Source organism: Oncorhynchus gorbuscha, linkage group LG19, assembly GCF_021184085.1.
Source record: "Oncorhynchus gorbuscha isolate QuinsamMale2020 ecotype Even-year linkage group LG19, OgorEven_v1.0, whole genome shotgun sequence".
Lineage (NCBI taxonomy): Eukaryota > Metazoa > Chordata > Actinopteri > Salmoniformes > Salmonidae > Oncorhynchus > Oncorhynchus gorbuscha.
The window spans coordinates 49,830,436-49,846,155 of NC_060191.1; the positions used below are offsets into that span (position 1 = coordinate 49,830,436).

Genomic DNA, 15,720 nt, shown 5'->3' on the forward strand with positions numbered 1-15,720 from the left:
ACAGGCTATGGCCAATGTCCTTGATGATCTTTTTGGCCTTCCTTTGACACCGGGTGCTGTAGTTGTCCTGGCGGGCAGGCAGTGTGCCCCCGATGATGTGTTGGGCTGAAGGCACTACCCTCTGGAGAGTCCTGCGATTGCAGGCGGTGCAGTTGCCATACCATGCGGTAATACATCCATACAACAAGCTCTCAATGGTGCATCTGTAGAAGTTTGTGAGATCTTAGGGGCCAAGACAAATTTCCTCAGCCTCCTGAGTTTTAATAAGTGCTGTTCCACCTTCTTAACCTTGCTGTTGGTGTGAAGTGACTGCAAAGAAAACGTATTAATATTTTAGGAGTTTAAAGACAGAGTTCTGTCATTGTTCCAAAAAAATGCTCACACCCCATTGAGAAAAACGGAAATACTGGAATTTAGGTTTGATTGAATTGAGCCTTTTATTGTATTTTATTATAGATTTAGACCGCCATCTACAGGTACATTTTTACACTAAAACAATATTACACATGAAGGTCAGACAGTAAAGAACACACAGAGCATGCTATACAGTTATCTATGTTTGGTGACTTTCTGTTTCAGTTCCATTTGATTCCATAAAACCTCATAAAGATAGTTATATCAAGTATTAAAGAAATCCATACAATTACCACACAATGAGACAACATAAAACACTAAAGTAAAACACTAAATGTCTATTCACAAAGCAATCCGTAAAGCTGTTCAAATGTTTCACAGCCCAAAGAGCTCTTTCATAGTCAAGTGAGTTTGCTTTGAACTGCCTCCCACATCATGAACTTTGACAGCTGACACAAGTTGTCTTCAGCTCATTCATTCACCTGTTCACATGTCCCCCCAGCCTTCTGTGTGTCTAATGGACAACACATTACACTCTCATAGATTGAGAATTGTTTTTGTACCATTTCCTTTCTCTTCTTCACGAAAAAAGAAACAGTACCAGACATAACACACACGATCACTGGTTTGCCTTATGTTCAAGGTAATATTAAAACTAAATAAACATGTCAAATAAACATAAACTGACCTAAAAGAGAAGCCAATTCAAGTATCAACCTGTTTTCCAAACCCATTGACCGCGTATCTTAATGGTATTTTGTGTGTTGTCTGAGCCCTTGGTTTAGGTGACATGGTGGATTGGGTGATGACAGCAGAGGTTAGCAAAATAGACTAAAAGCTGTGAGGAGGAAATGTGTGTGGATTATTAGCAAAGAATAAAAAGTGTTGAGTGAAAGGGCAGACATAACTAACAAAGACATGGTAGAGGGGCAGAACCAAGTACCAAGAAACATTTTGATATTTCCTCTTTCAGAAATCCTGAGAAATTAGTGAGAGGAAAAAAAACTGCACTTTGCCATCAACTACTAGAAATGTATATAAAAAAAACATTTTTCTGACAACACGCAAAAAATGAAGTTCTTCTTGGCATAAAAAGTACCTGAAACCCTAAACATAGTTGGCACCTCGTTTAGATTGGTCAATGAATGTCTCAAATGACATCACTGGTTTTATGCAGAGTTAAGAGGGAAAAACAGCCCAATTATGTTAACAAAATATGTCCCAAGAGGACCACAAGTGGTAATTTTCTCTCCAGGTTGGCAGAGACACAGTGTTCCCAGCTATGACATCTAGTCTCACCCACAATTAACAGTAAAGAAGAAAAATCCTTACTGCCAAATACCGCATTTTTACAGAACTCACACGGACTCTCAGGCAACCCCATAACATGCAGATAAATATTAACTTCTCTCCTTCTCTGTAAAAGTTAGACAATTGTTTTATTTTTTATTCTTCAGCTGAATTGTATTGTAAACTTTGAGTATTCAAAATCCATACTGACAAGTATATTCACTCTGAGAAAATGTCCAATAAACCAAAAGAAACAGAATACAATTCAAACAGCTATATGGAAATATACTTTTTATTATAAAGTTATTTAATTTACACATCATAAAATACAAATAAACAAATGCCACCACACTGTACTGCTATGTTGACCATAGTCCAAACAATTCACTTAGGATACCCTGATTGTCAATTATTATTTTCAGATTAGACTTGAAGATGTTATTCAAAGCTGTATGAAAATAAATATTATAATTTAGTGTTACAGTTCAAATAAGTGCATGAAATTGTAATCAACTCAGCTTTATAAACAAGGAAGCATGACATTACATCCGCTAAAATATAATAACTGTGTTATTGAATAAGATTGGCATTATTCAATTCACCACTAAATTCTCTACATGCTTTTTGTTTATTATAATATTTTTTATATAAACAACAACCCCAATGACACACAACTCCTGAACTTCTCAAATGATGGACTGTGTACTGTCTACTTGTTGAGGATTTAAACCACAATAAATGACTCAAACTTGTTTTACTCTCAGGATTAGTCTTAGTCCTCTCTGAGGTAAGCCTCATGCACGTCATCACTGCCACTCTCTATGAAGGCATACTCCGCCATCCTCTGGATCTCCTCGGCCTGGGTCTCAGTCAGCTTCCTCTCAGCATCCACAGATATCTGCCGGACCTCCTCCACCTGCACCTTGGCCACCTGCAAATTGGTCTTGGCTGTGACAGATGCATGCTCAGCTCCTGGGAAACAAACATAAGACAGTGGCCTTAGTCAAATTTCACCATAACAGAGAAAGTGGCCAAAGATGAAACCTTCAATCCATGATGATAACAGGTGACACTGAGCAGGTGCCCGTGTCCATCATCTCTCTATTGTGCTGCATCATGGGAATTAGAGTACATGGTGACCTGGAGGTTTTAGTATTCTTTACCATCACAAAGCTGTATTCACTGACAGCTACTGATCCATACGTTGGCCAAAGTGTGAGACTGACAGGTCTTGAAAAAGAGGGGTGCAAACAGCAAACTACAAAGTAGTGAGACTGAGAAAAACAAACATTATGGGGGCGTTTATTAGAGCTTGTAAGTTTATTACTGCACTGACAGGTTAACGTCTGTGTGAGAATAACAGTAATGACGGAGGAATGCTAACTGTCATGGGGAGCAAGGAGCATCAGGTTGTCAATTTAGTGGTAAATAGGTTGTATTGGTTTATTGTATTGGTTTATTCGAACCCCTTTGTCTTTTGCCGAACAGGAGCTATTCTTTCTCGCGTCCAAACAAAAACATGACAGGTAACAAAACACCGATGGACAGTCACACACATGTTTAACACAGCCTTTTCAGTAATGTCACTGGTAATAAACACACCTGTGTTGTACGCTGCCTCAGCTGCCATTTCACAAAGGTTGACGGCATTAATCCAGTTTGACTCGAAGCGGTTGCATTCATCTAGTCTGTCGCCAACCTGACAGGACAGAGAGAAACCCATCAGAACATTTCATTACATTCTTGAGAAGTTTACAGAACTCAAACCATATTTACTTTTAGAACATCAATGACAAACATTGAAAGGCAAACAGGAGTGACTAAAGCGTTTACTATTTCAGATTGTAAATAAAGTTAAAAGTTATTTGGAAATAAACAAGACACCCTAAAGACATAGCTTTTCCAGATGGCTGGATACAAAAATACAGAAACATATATTTTTTCTGAAAGATGACTTAATACAACAGTTTATTTTGAGTACACATTTCACACACCTACTTCAACACGCTGGGCAATGATCACTTGCCAAATGGCATCCTCCTCAGCAGTGGAGAGTTTTTCCAGTGAAGCCAGATATCTCCTTTGAAGGGAGATGAGGGTATGGAGAGCCTGAGTACAACGCAAACAAAACAAACGGTCAAAAACACGAAGGGTCATTTAGGTAGCATGGTGCCATTGCCTTACTGGTGCCATGACTGTAAGTCCTTAAAAGCGTCTGCTAAATGGCATATATTATTATTATATTATTATTATTAAATTAGCATGTGATATTTATGGATATAGTTATCACACTGTACATCTTAGCATACACGATAACAAAAATCCACTATGACCCCTTCAGGTACTTACTTTGGAATATTGTGTGATGGAGTCTACGAGAGCCTGAGTGGTCTGGGAGAGGTAAGTGTTTGCACTGTCTGTAACCATAGAGGATGCGCTTCGGATCAGGGATTCATGAGAGAGGTTCTCCACTTGCTGGATAGGGAGAGAAACAGAAACAGTTTAATATATGAGCTGAAAGGGGGGATTTTTACGATTAAGGCATTCATGTACAGTGCATTCGGAAAGTATTCAGACCCCCTGACTTTCCCCACATTTTGTTACGTTACAGCCTTATTCTAAGATGGATGAAATTGTTTTTCCCCCCTTTTCAATCCACACACACAATAGCCCATAATGACAAAGCAAAAACAGGCTTTCAGAAATTAAAAATAAATAACGGAATATGACATTTGCATAAGTATTCAGACCCTTACTGAGCACTCTATTGAAGCACCTTTGGCAGGGATTACAGCCTCGAGTCCTCTTGGTTATGACGCTACAAGCTTGGCACACCTGTTTTTTGGGGAGTTTCTCCCATTCTTCTCTGCAGATCCTCTCAAACTCTGTCAGGATGGACGGGGAGTGTCGCTGCACAGATATTTTCAGGTCTTGTGGGAGCAAGATGTACATATAGGGAGAAACATAATACTGTACCACAAGAGAAAGATACACTTAAAGTGCATTTGCCATTCTGGTAAAATGCATTGTCTATTGTATAGGACAGGAAACCAAAGTAAGGCCATGAGAGCATAGGACAGCTGGACATACCAAGGTCAGAGGGACACACAAAGGAGGGGGTCAGCCAAATGACCAACTGATGGACTATAGACATAGGGCATATATTTTTAGGACATGAAGAGAAGAGACACATAGTCTACTAGTCCTAATAAGGACAGACATACCAAAGAACACACCAAGCTAAACTTAAGGATAAGTTGGGATAAGATGGGCATGTATTATTTTTGGGACATAAAGAGGTCCTGTCACCATCATAACTCAACTGAAAGCAGATATGGGCGTTATTGGGCGTGAACAAGCAGGATGCACAGATTGGGATATAATGGTGGCAGATGGACTGAGGGAAGTAACTTAATTTGCATGTGGGATGGACTCATATGTTGTATGTGTATAAAAACAGAGCCAGAGCTCTGGAAAAGGGTGTGTTGCGCGGACCATCTAGGCTTCTGATATGTTTGCATTAAAAGCCTATATTGAATTCACAAGTTCTTGTAAGTGTTATATTTTGTAACGATCCTCCACGACAGTCTCTCAAGAGATGTTCAATCGAGTTCAAGTCTGGGCTCTGGCTGGGCCATTCAGAGACTTGTCCCGAAGCCACTTCTGCGTTGTCTTGGCTGTGTGTTTAGGGTCGATGTCCTGTTGGAAGGTGAACCTTCACCCTAGTCTGTGGTCCTGGGCGCTTTGGAGCAGGTTTTCATCAAGGATCTCTCTGTACTTTTCTCCGTTCATCTTTCCCTCAATCCTGGTCCTTCCCTCAATCCTAGTCTCTGCCAATGAACGACATCCTCACACCATGATGCTGCCACCACCATGCTTCACCGTAGGGATGGTGCCAGGTTTCCTCCAGACGTGACGCTTGGCATTCAGGCCAAGGAGTTCAATCTTGGTTTCATCAGACAAGAAAATGTGTTTCTCCTGGTCTGAGAGTCTTTAAGTGCCTTTTGGCAAACTCCAAGCGGTCTGTCATGTGCCTTTTACTGAGGAGTGGCTTCCGTCTGGCCACTCTATCATAAAGGCTTGATTGGTGAAGTGCTGCGGAGATGGTTGTCCTTCTGGAAGTTTCTCCACAGAGGAATTCTGGAGCTCTGTCAGAGTGACCATCAGTTTCTTGGTCACCTCTCTGACCAAGGCCCTTATCCATCGATTGCTCAGTTTGGCAGGGCTGCCAGCTCTAGGAAGTCTTGGTGGTACTGTTCTTCCACTTAAGAATGAAGGAGGCCACTGTGTTCTTGGGGACCTTCAAGGCCGCCAAAATGTTTTGGTACCCTTCCCTATATCTGTGCCTCGACACAATCCTGTCTTGGAGCTCTACAAACAATTCCTTCAAACTCATGGCTTGGTTTTTGCTCTGATATGCACTGTCAACTGTGGGACCTTTAATAGAGCGGCGTGTGCCTTTCCAAATCATGTCTAATCAATAAAATGTACCACATGTGGACTCCAATCAAGTGTAGAAACATCCCAAGGATGATCAATGGAAATCGGATGCATCTGAGTTCAATTTCGAGTCTCGTAGCAAAGGGTCTGAATACTTGTGTAAATAAGGTATTTATGTTTTTAATGTTTTTGTACATTTGCAAAAATGTCAAAAAATCCCCTTTGGCTTCGTCATTATGGATTATTGAGTGTAGATGGATTAAGATTTGTATTTATTTAATACATTTTAGAATAAGGCTGTAAAGTAAAAGGTGGAAAAAGTCAACTTGTCAGCCTTATTCAAGTTGTTCAGCATTATTCAATGACACTGATATAAAGTGATGAGTGACCCGCGCGCATGCGCGCAAGAGAGAGAAAATGGTCCTTTACCTGCATGAAAGGGACAGCGCTCAGTCCACTGCCAACACTCAAAGAGACCAAGCTCGTTCTGGTAACATCTCTCAAACGCATGAGCCTATGGCGCAAGGGTTTCCTACTGAGGACACTCGCTGCTGTGCTCCTGCAAGGTAATGAGTAAACAACAACACCGATATTAGCAAGCTATAGTGATTACAGCAATTCGATATTTATCCAAGACGAAACATTTTCTGTTTGCGTACGAATACAATGCATTAGGGTGCAATGATGCAGTTGTTATTATAAAGATATTTACCTGAAGAAATTGAGACATGCAATGCTTCTTCTGAGCGCGGCCATATTGGTCAGGAGCAAAAGGAAGTCCGTCCCACAGTAGCACAAACAGAGCATTGTCTAATAGCGTGCATTTTACTTGTAATGTCGTTTATTACTCTTCAACTAAAATAAATTATATGAGGTTACTTTTGTGATGTATTAAAATCTCAATAAATAATTAAAACATTTACCAGAATTCTTTACGACAGAAAGTAAGTCTCTGTCGTCACCTAGTGGTAAAATAGGCTCAAATTTGTATGTTGTGTTTCTGCTGTAGTCTTATATTCCTTTGCTCAACTATAATATATTGTGACAATGAACATTATACTGGTTTTCAAAAGCCAGAGATAATGGTTAAACATATAGGCTGGAATACTATAAGGAGAGTCATCTTGTTTGTGTTTGAGATATTTTCTAATTTGCTATATTAAATTTCGTCTTATTCTGGTAATAATTTCTCAATAGTTTGATCGACACACATCCTAGATCAAACTATTGATAAATGATGTGACTACACTCAACAATAATAATAAGAAACTGTATTATGAATAAATAATGATATAAAACATTTTTTTTTGTGCTTTAAAGGTAATTATGGGCAGAAAGACAAACTCAACTCCATCTTTCATCAAATCAGATGCCTTATTCATCACAAAACCATTTGATGTTGCCAATTATTTTAATGATTTCTTCATTGACAAAGTTGGCAAGCTTAGGCAGGAAATGCCATCAACGAACAGTGAGGCATCATATTCCTATCTGTCATATCTATTTATTTATTTTTACCCCATTCTTCTCCAATTTAGTGATATCCAATTGCGATCCAATTACGATCTTGTCTCATCGCTGCAACTCCCCAACAGGCTCGGGAGAGGAGAAGGTCGAGTCGTGGGTTCTCCAAAACATGACCCACCAAAAACCACGCTTCTTTTTCATTTTTTAACCCCTCCACCACCCCCTTCTTCAGAGGACAAATAACTTAGTTTTTTTTACAGCTTTTTTACTACAAATACATTTTAAATATGAGCTTTTCATAATAATCTACTGGAGAACCATTTTGGGTTTAATAATAATTTATGTATGAGTGAAGCTTTTAGTGAGAGGTTTAAAGCTTTATTGTTGAATAATTTAGGCCCCTCATATTCATTATATAAATAGGCACGTTTAATTTTGTCTGGTTTAGCATTCCAAATCAAATGAAATATTTTTTGCTCATATGATTTAAAAAACAGGTAAATCTGGAGTAGAGAGTGCCTACTGTAAGTAAACTGTGATAAGACCAAAGACTTTCCATAAATAGACAAGTATTTACCTCTCCATGGTTGCAGAATCTTATCTATTTTTGCTAACTTTCTATTGAAATGAATTGTGGTAAGTTCATTTATATATTTTGAGATGTGAATACCAAGTATATCTACTTACCGATCCACCCATTTTAATAGTGAACTACAAGGTAGCGTAAACACTATTTTTGTAACGATCCAATGCGTAATATGGTTCACTTGTCATAATTAGGTTTTAATCCAGAGAGGCTAGAAAAGTTATCAAGATCTTCAATGAGACTGTGCAGGGATCCAGATTGCGGACTTAAAAACTAGAGTTATCAGTATACAGGAACCACAGCTGCTAAGAAAATGATTGTACAAAGGTGGATTCCACCTCATCAGTTACCATTGCGACAATCTGTACTGACTCTTTTATTTTATTAGTATTTTTCCACTGACTCTATGCACACTTACAGAACTCTACACACTCACTCACTCACACATACACACTTAATTTGCTCACACATATAACTCACACACACATTTATACTGACTCTACACACACACATACTCAAATACAATCATCATATATGCTGCTGCTACTCTGTTTATCATATATCCTGATGCCTAGTCACCTTAACCACTTGACTTTAAAATAAATTCCTCAGCAATCTACGCACACTACCTCATAATGTCAAAGAGAAAAAAGTTTTTTAGAAAAACAGAAGTACCTTATAGTATTCAGATCCTTTGCTATGAGACTCAAAATTGAGCAGCCCAAAGAAATGCTTCAAAAGGTTCAAGTAACAGACACATCTCAACATCAACTGTTCAGAGGAGACTGTGTAATTTCAGGCCTTCATGGTCGAATTGCTGCAAAGAAACCACTACTCAAGGACACTAATAAGAAGAAGAGACTTGCTGGGGCCAAGAAACACGAGCAAAGGACATTAGACCGGTGGAAATCTGTCCTTTAGTCTGATGAGTCCAAATGTGATATTTTTGGTTCCAACCTCTGTGTCTTTGTGAGACGCAGAGTGGGTGAACGGATGATCTCCGCATGTGTGGTTCCCACCGGGAAGCATGGAGGAGGAGGTGTTATGGTGTGGGAGTACTTTGCTGGTGACACTGTCTGTGATGTATTTAGAATTCAAGAGTACACTTAACCAGCATGACTACCACAGTATTCTGCAGCGATACGCCATCCCTTCTGGTTTGCGCTTAGTGGGAATATCATTTGTATGAACCAACACATCTCCAGGCTGTGTAAGGGCTATTTGACCAAGAAGGAGAGTGATGGAGTACTGCCACAATCACCCAACCTTAACCCAATTGAGATGGTTTGGGATGAGAGTGAGGAAAAGCAGACAAATGCTCAGCATATGTGGGAAATCCTTGAAGACTGTTGGAAAAGCATTCCAGTTGAAGCTTGTTGAGAAAATGCCAAGAATGTACAAAGCTATCATTCAAGGCTAAGGGTGGCTATATGAAGAATCTCAAATATAAAATATATTTTGATTTGTTTAAGACTTTTTTTGTTACTACATCATTCCATATGTGTTTTTTCATAGTTTTGATGTCTTCACTATTATTCTACAATGTAGAAAATAGTAAACATAAATAAAGTGAGTAGCTGTGTCCAAACTTCTGACTGGTACTGTATGTAAATGTGATTTCAGTTTATTTTATATTTTTATCTGCAAAAATGTCTAACAACCTGTTTTTGCTTTGTCATTATGGGGTATTGTGTGTAGATTGATGAAAAAATCAATTTAATCAATTTTAGAATACGGCTGTAACCTTACAAAATGTGAAAAAAGTATAGTGGTCTGAATACTTTCCAAATGCACTGTACATATCTACCCTTACTACTCCAGTATACTTGAACATTCTAAATATGGTATTGGCACCGCTCTGGAACTGATCCTGTATAAAGCTTACTAGCTTTCTCATGTTCTTCTTAATGTCTATTTCTCATGTGTTGTTGTTCTACTTTCCTTTATTTATAGTAATATATATTGATATTGATGACTGCATTGTTGGGAAAAGAGCTCGCAAGAAAGGCATTTCACTGTACTTGTGCATGGGACAATACAACCTGAAACTTTGGGACTCATTAAAACACTGATGCGTGCTCTCGTCCCTTTCATGCAGAATGTATTGTAGGATAAGTGTGATTTATGGTTAATGAGGAAAGTGCAAACTATAGATATTCTCAATATGCTTTAAAAGTATAGGCTATTCCAACTTGCTGTTATATTTCTTGCTCTGAAGCCTACTCCACTTCTGAATGGATTCATATGATAGCCTTTTGGGAATGTTATTTGGAGAACACACGACGGCCTATGACATGTACTAATGTAGTTTGATGGGAATTGGGAAGACGACCCAGTGAGTAATAGATGCCCAAGAGTTTGTCACAATAACTGTTGAGTGAATTTCAGAATCAGCAGAGTTGAGTATCAGCTCATACTTTGTTACTGTAATCTTTCAAATCTGTCTCTATATCTCCTCACTGCAGGTTTTCACAGGTCTGTTTAGATGCATCTACTGGCACACAACAGTCAAAGTTCACGTCATTGATACAGTTACTGTACATTTCCTGGAGCTAATCACAACTGTAAATCACTGCAAATGCCACTTATTACAGAATACATTTTTTTGAAACTTTGCTTGGGAGGTGGAAGGAATGTTTTATTTCTCTCAATCAGGTCATCTTTGAAATTACACACATGGTTAATGTTGTTTGAGACATTTACATTTTTTCGAATTAGAAGACGCTGCAATGCATATACTATAATTAGCTTAAACACATAAGCATATGTAACATAGCCGTTCATTAAAATATACCTTAAGATTAACACAATATATCATATTGTCTGTGGTCTTTGAAAACCAAAGTGCTTTTCAATACCACAAAATCATGTGATAAATAATAACAATACCAATGGCCTTGCCTGTTAAGCAAGTGTTATGTTTTCATATGACCAGTAATTAAGTTATCAACAAGTATTGGGGAAATGTTCTTATTCAGCCCAAAAAATACATAATATTTAATTGCAAGGAAAAACTTTTCATCCCTTAGGCCATAGACAAGTGGACAAAGACATCGTGGGGCCAGAATAAAAACAATGTAATCAAAGAATCTCACATTATTGTACAATTTCAAATTAATTGGCAGGATGGCAGCCTCAATGAACGGGCACCACAGCTGGATCAGACACAGGAACAACTGGATAGCGTGGAGAATCACCGTTTTACGACATTTAGATAAAGATTTCTTATTTTCCGAAGCTTCTTTGGCCACTGCAAATATTCTAACATAGGTAAACACAATGGTGATGGACATGACCAGAAAGTACAACTGACCTATAACTGATCTAAGGTGTCTCTGCCACTTGTGTGCAATAAACATCTCTGCTGAACACAGCTTATACTGCGTGTAGAAGCCCAGAGGGACTGAGGCAAAGAAGATGGAGACAATTATGATGGGCTGTATGGCGCTGATGCTGTGGATGAGTAGGATGCAGTGAATGGCTCTGCGTACAGTGGAGAGCTCTCCATGGCGCAGGGGCATGCAGATGGCCACATATCGCTCCAGGCTCATGGCTGTCAGTGTCAGCGGCGTGACAAAGGTCAACTCACAAAGCAACACACAGAAAAAAACACACACAGCAGCTGGCATGGTGACACTAAAGTAAGTCAGGAGGAGCAAGTTATTAGTCATGATTAGGTACAGACAGTCAGCCAGCAGTGTGTGAGCAAAGAAAATATAACGTGTGTTTGAGAGAAAGGTGTCCTTTTTGAAGAAGGTGAAGATGAGCAGGCAGATGATGTAAATGAAGATTGCATTCATCACCTGGACTATTATGATCCTGTCATTAACTTGTTGCAGAGAGGAGCTGCTACCACCATCTGCAGCTGTTGTATTGTTGTCAGCCATAATCACACAATGAAATAACCAATAACAAGAAGTTATGTACATTAATTGCATTTCATAAACATGTCACAAAGGATGACATTTAAACATGAAATCATGTTAACTTTCGAGCAATAGATAACATATTTACATATATTTTAAAGCTTAGATGAAATTAAAAAAGCAGAAGCACATTTCCAATATAATGCTTTGTTTCTTCTTGGTTGTAGGATATAGATTTAAATATGGCAGGTTGCCTTAGAAAGGAATCATGCCATTGAAGCAGCACTGTACAAACAGGTATTCTCTCAGTCTCCTCTTGAATCCCCAGGCAAAGATCTACTGACAGAGTGCTCTGGATGAAGCCTTTATAGAACATTTGATTCCTCAAAGGAATGTTGTCATGAACCTTGAGATACACCTCATTCCTATATTTAGACCATATAATTACTGTAATGCACAGTAATCTCATAGGATTATAACATTTCAACATGTTTTCAGGATATATGCCTATGTGTGGCATTCATGAGGAGTAACACACAGATAACAGTAAACATGTTTCATCAAATGTAGTGATATTTCTGACTGAGATGTGTAAATAGGCCTACATGTGAGTGTTAGCAGTGTTTGTTGTGTAGCAGTACAAGTGGCAGCATCATATTACCCAGCCTACCACTGCTGGCTTGCTTCTGAAGCTAAGCAGGGTTGGTCCTGGTCAGTCACTGGATGGGACCCCAGATGCTGCTGGAAGTGGTGTTGGAGGGCCAGTAGGAGACACTCTTTCCTCTAGTCTAAAAAATATCCCAATTCCCCAGGGCATTGATTGGGGACACTGCTCTGTGTAGGGTGCTGTCTTTCAGATGGGACGTTAAACGGGTGTCCTGACTCTCTGAGGTCATTAAAGATACCATGACACTTATTGTAAGAGTAGGGCTGTTAACCCTGGTGTCCTGGCTTAATTCCCAATCTGGTCACCTAATAATCCCCCTCCTCTCCTCTGTAATTATTCCCCAGGTCATTTGCTGTAAATGAGAATGTGTTCTCAGTCAATTTACCTGGTAAAATAATGGATACATTTTTTTTAAAGTGCAGTTGTACTGTAGATACTATTGATGTGTGAGTTGACTCATAACCTGCAGTCATATTTGTGGGTTTAGGGTCATGAAATATTGTGTGGATGAAGGGCAAGTGGGAGGCTGGCTGGTTGAATAAAGTGAAAACAATGCATTAAAAATCCATAAATGTATATTTCTTCTGCAATTCATTACTATAGGCTACATTGAGGATTTTCTTTCATTATTGTAATCTTTTTTTATTTTTTATTTTACCTTTATTTAACCAGGTAGGCAAGTTGAGAACAAGTTCTCATTTACAATTGCGAACTGGCCAAGATAAAGCAAAGCAGTTCGACAGATACAACAACACAGTTACACATGGAGTAAAACAAACATACAGTCAATAATACAGTATAAACAAGTCTATATACAATGTGAGCAAATGAGGTGAGAAGGGAGGTAAAGGCAAAAAAGGCCATGGTGGCAAAGTAAATATAATATAGCAAGTAAAACACTGGAATGGTAGTTTTGCAATGGAAGAATGTGCAAAGTAGAAATAAAAATAATGGGGTGAAAGAAGCAAAATAAATAAAATACAGTTGGGAAAGAGGTAGTTGTTTGGGCTAAATTATAGGTGGGCTATGTACAGTTGCAGTAATCTGTGAGCTGCTCGGACAGTTGGTGCTTAAAGCTAGTGAGGGAGATAAGTGAGGCAGTGATCGCTGAGATCTTGGTTGAAGACAGCAGAGGTGTATTTAGAGGGGAAGTTGGTTAGGATGATATCTATGAGGGTGCCCGTGTTTAAGGCTTTGGGGAGGTACTTGGTAGGTTCATTGATAATTTGTGTGAGATTGAGGGCATCAAGTTTAGATTGTAGGATGGCTGGGGTGTTAAGCATGTTCCAATTTAGGTCGCCTAGCAGCACGAGCTCTGAAGATAGATGGGGGGCAATCAGTTCACATATGGTGTCCAGAGCACAACTGGGGGCAGAGGGTGGTCTATAGCAGGCGGCAACGGTGAGAGACTTGTTTTTAGAGAGGTGGATTTTTAAAAGTAGAAGTTCAAATTATTTGGGTACAGACCTGGATAGTAGGACAAAACTCTGCTGGCTATCTTTGCAGTAGATTGCAACACCGCCCCCTTTGGCAGTTCTATCTTGTCTGAAAATGTTGTAGTTTGGAATTAAAATTTCTGAATTTTTGGTGGTCTTCCTAAGCCAGGATTCAAACACAGCTAGAACATCCGGGTTGGCAGAGTGTGCTAAAGCAGTGAATAGAACAAACTTAGGGAGGAGGCTTCTAATGTTAACATGCATGAAACCAAGGCTATTACGGTTACAGAAGTTGTCAAAAGATAGCACCTGGGGAATAGGAGTGGAGCTAGGCACTGCAGGGCCTGGATTCACCTCTACATCACCAGAGGAACATAGGAGGAGTAGAATAAGGGTGCGGCTAAAAGCAATAAGAATTGGTCGTCTAGAACGTCTGGAACAGAGAGTAAAAGGAGGTTTCTGGGGGCGATAAAATAGCATCAAGGTATAATGTACAGACAAAGGTATGGTAGGATGTGAATACAGTGGAGGTAAACCTAGGTATTGAGTGATGAAGAGAGAGATATTGTCTCTAGAAGCATCATTGAAACCAGGAGATGTCATTGCATGTGTGGGTGGTGGAAATAATAGGTTGGATAAGGTTTAGTGATAATAATTGATGTTTGCTCCGGAATCGACGAAAGCCGATAGTCACACGGATAGCAGCTAGCTAGCTGTGAGATCCGGGTATGAATGTCCAGAGAGCAGTTGAAATCCAGGGACATGGAGAGAAAAATTGGTCCGGTATGTTCCGTTTCGAGCCGCGCTGCGCCGTACAAAACTGGCCATAGATTTTCGAGCTAAAGGATAGCTGATGACCACAAACCGTGGTTAGCTGAATACTAACGATATGCCAGTAAAGAAGCTAACTAGCTTCTGAACTAGCTTCTGATTAGCTTCTGGATTAGCTTCTGGGCTAGCTTCTGGCTAGCTCCTGGCTAGCTTCTGGCTAGTTTCTGGCTAGCTAATCTGGTGTTAGTGTGTAGCCTAAGCCTAAACTTTAGGCTATAACTGTAGGTAGGCTATGCTTGCCAAATACATGCCAATTGTTAAATGCTTTTGGGAACTTGGACAGAAAAGGTTCATGTCGATCCACTGAGGCAAAAACGACAATGTCATAGTTTAATTCAATAAGAGAAAAGCTGCGAAATGGAGGGTTGAAAATAAATAGCAGGGAGGGCCAGAACAGTAGCCTAATGTTTGGGAAATATTTGGTGAAAGGCTCAAATTTGTATGTTGTGTTTCTGCTGTAGTCTTGTATTCCTTTGCTCAACTATAATATATTGTGACAATGAACATTATACTGGTTTTCAAAAGCCAGAGATAATGGTTAAACATATAGGCTGGAATACTATAAGGAGAGTCATCTTGTTTGTGTTTGAGATATTTTCTAATTTGCTAAATTAAATTGAAATGCCCGTTTGGTCTTATTCTGGTAATAATTTCTCAATAGTTTGATCTACACACATAAATGATGTGACTACACTCAACAATAATACGAAGAAACTGTATTATGAATAAATAATGATGGAAAACATTTTGTGCTTTAAAGGTAATTATGGGAAGAAAGACAAA

General features: G+C 39.1%; 2 protein-coding genes across 2 annotated transcripts; both read right to left on the reverse strand.

Moving 5' to 3' along the window:
• Positions 1-1,922: 1,922 nt before the first annotated feature.
• LOC124005644 (diablo homolog, mitochondrial-like) lies at positions 1,923-6,990 on the reverse strand. The gene is made up of 6 exons (XM_046315082.1): positions 6,797-6,990; positions 6,514-6,643; positions 3,994-4,119; positions 3,643-3,753; positions 3,247-3,343; positions 1,923-2,616 (listed from the first exon to the last, which is right to left on the reverse strand). Exons 1-6 carry the CDS (start codon positions 6,889-6,891, stop codon positions 2,417-2,419), a joined length of 759 nt encoding a protein of 252 aa, XP_046171038.1. The 5' UTR covers positions 6,892-6,990; the 3' UTR covers positions 1,923-2,416.
• A 3,842-nt stretch (positions 6,991-10,832) lies between these two features.
• LOC124006390 (odorant receptor 131-2-like) lies at positions 10,833-12,162 on the reverse strand. Its single transcript, XM_046316381.1, has one exon. It carries the CDS (start codon positions 12,073-12,075, stop codon positions 11,053-11,055), a length of 1,023 nt encoding a protein of 340 aa, XP_046172337.1. The 5' UTR covers positions 12,076-12,162; the 3' UTR covers positions 10,833-11,052.
• Between the last annotated feature and the right edge of the window lie 3,558 nt (positions 12,163-15,720).

Coding starts and splice junctions, on each gene's coding strand:
- LOC124005644 (XM_046315082.1), bottom strand. CDS start 6,891: ATGCTCTGTTTGTGCTACTGTGGGACGGACTTCCTTTTGCTCCTGACC. Junction 3,754..3,993: donor CCATCACACAATATTCCAAA/GTAAGTACCTGA, acceptor CGTTGTACTCAG/GCTCTCCATACCCTCATCTC. Junction 2,617..3,246: donor TGAGGCAGCGTACAACACAG/GTGTGTTTATTA, acceptor TTTGTTTCCCAG/GAGCTGAGCATGCATCTGTC.
- LOC124006390 (XM_046316381.1), bottom strand. CDS start 12,075: ATGCAATTAATGTACATAACTTCTTGTTATTGGTTATTTCATTGTGTG.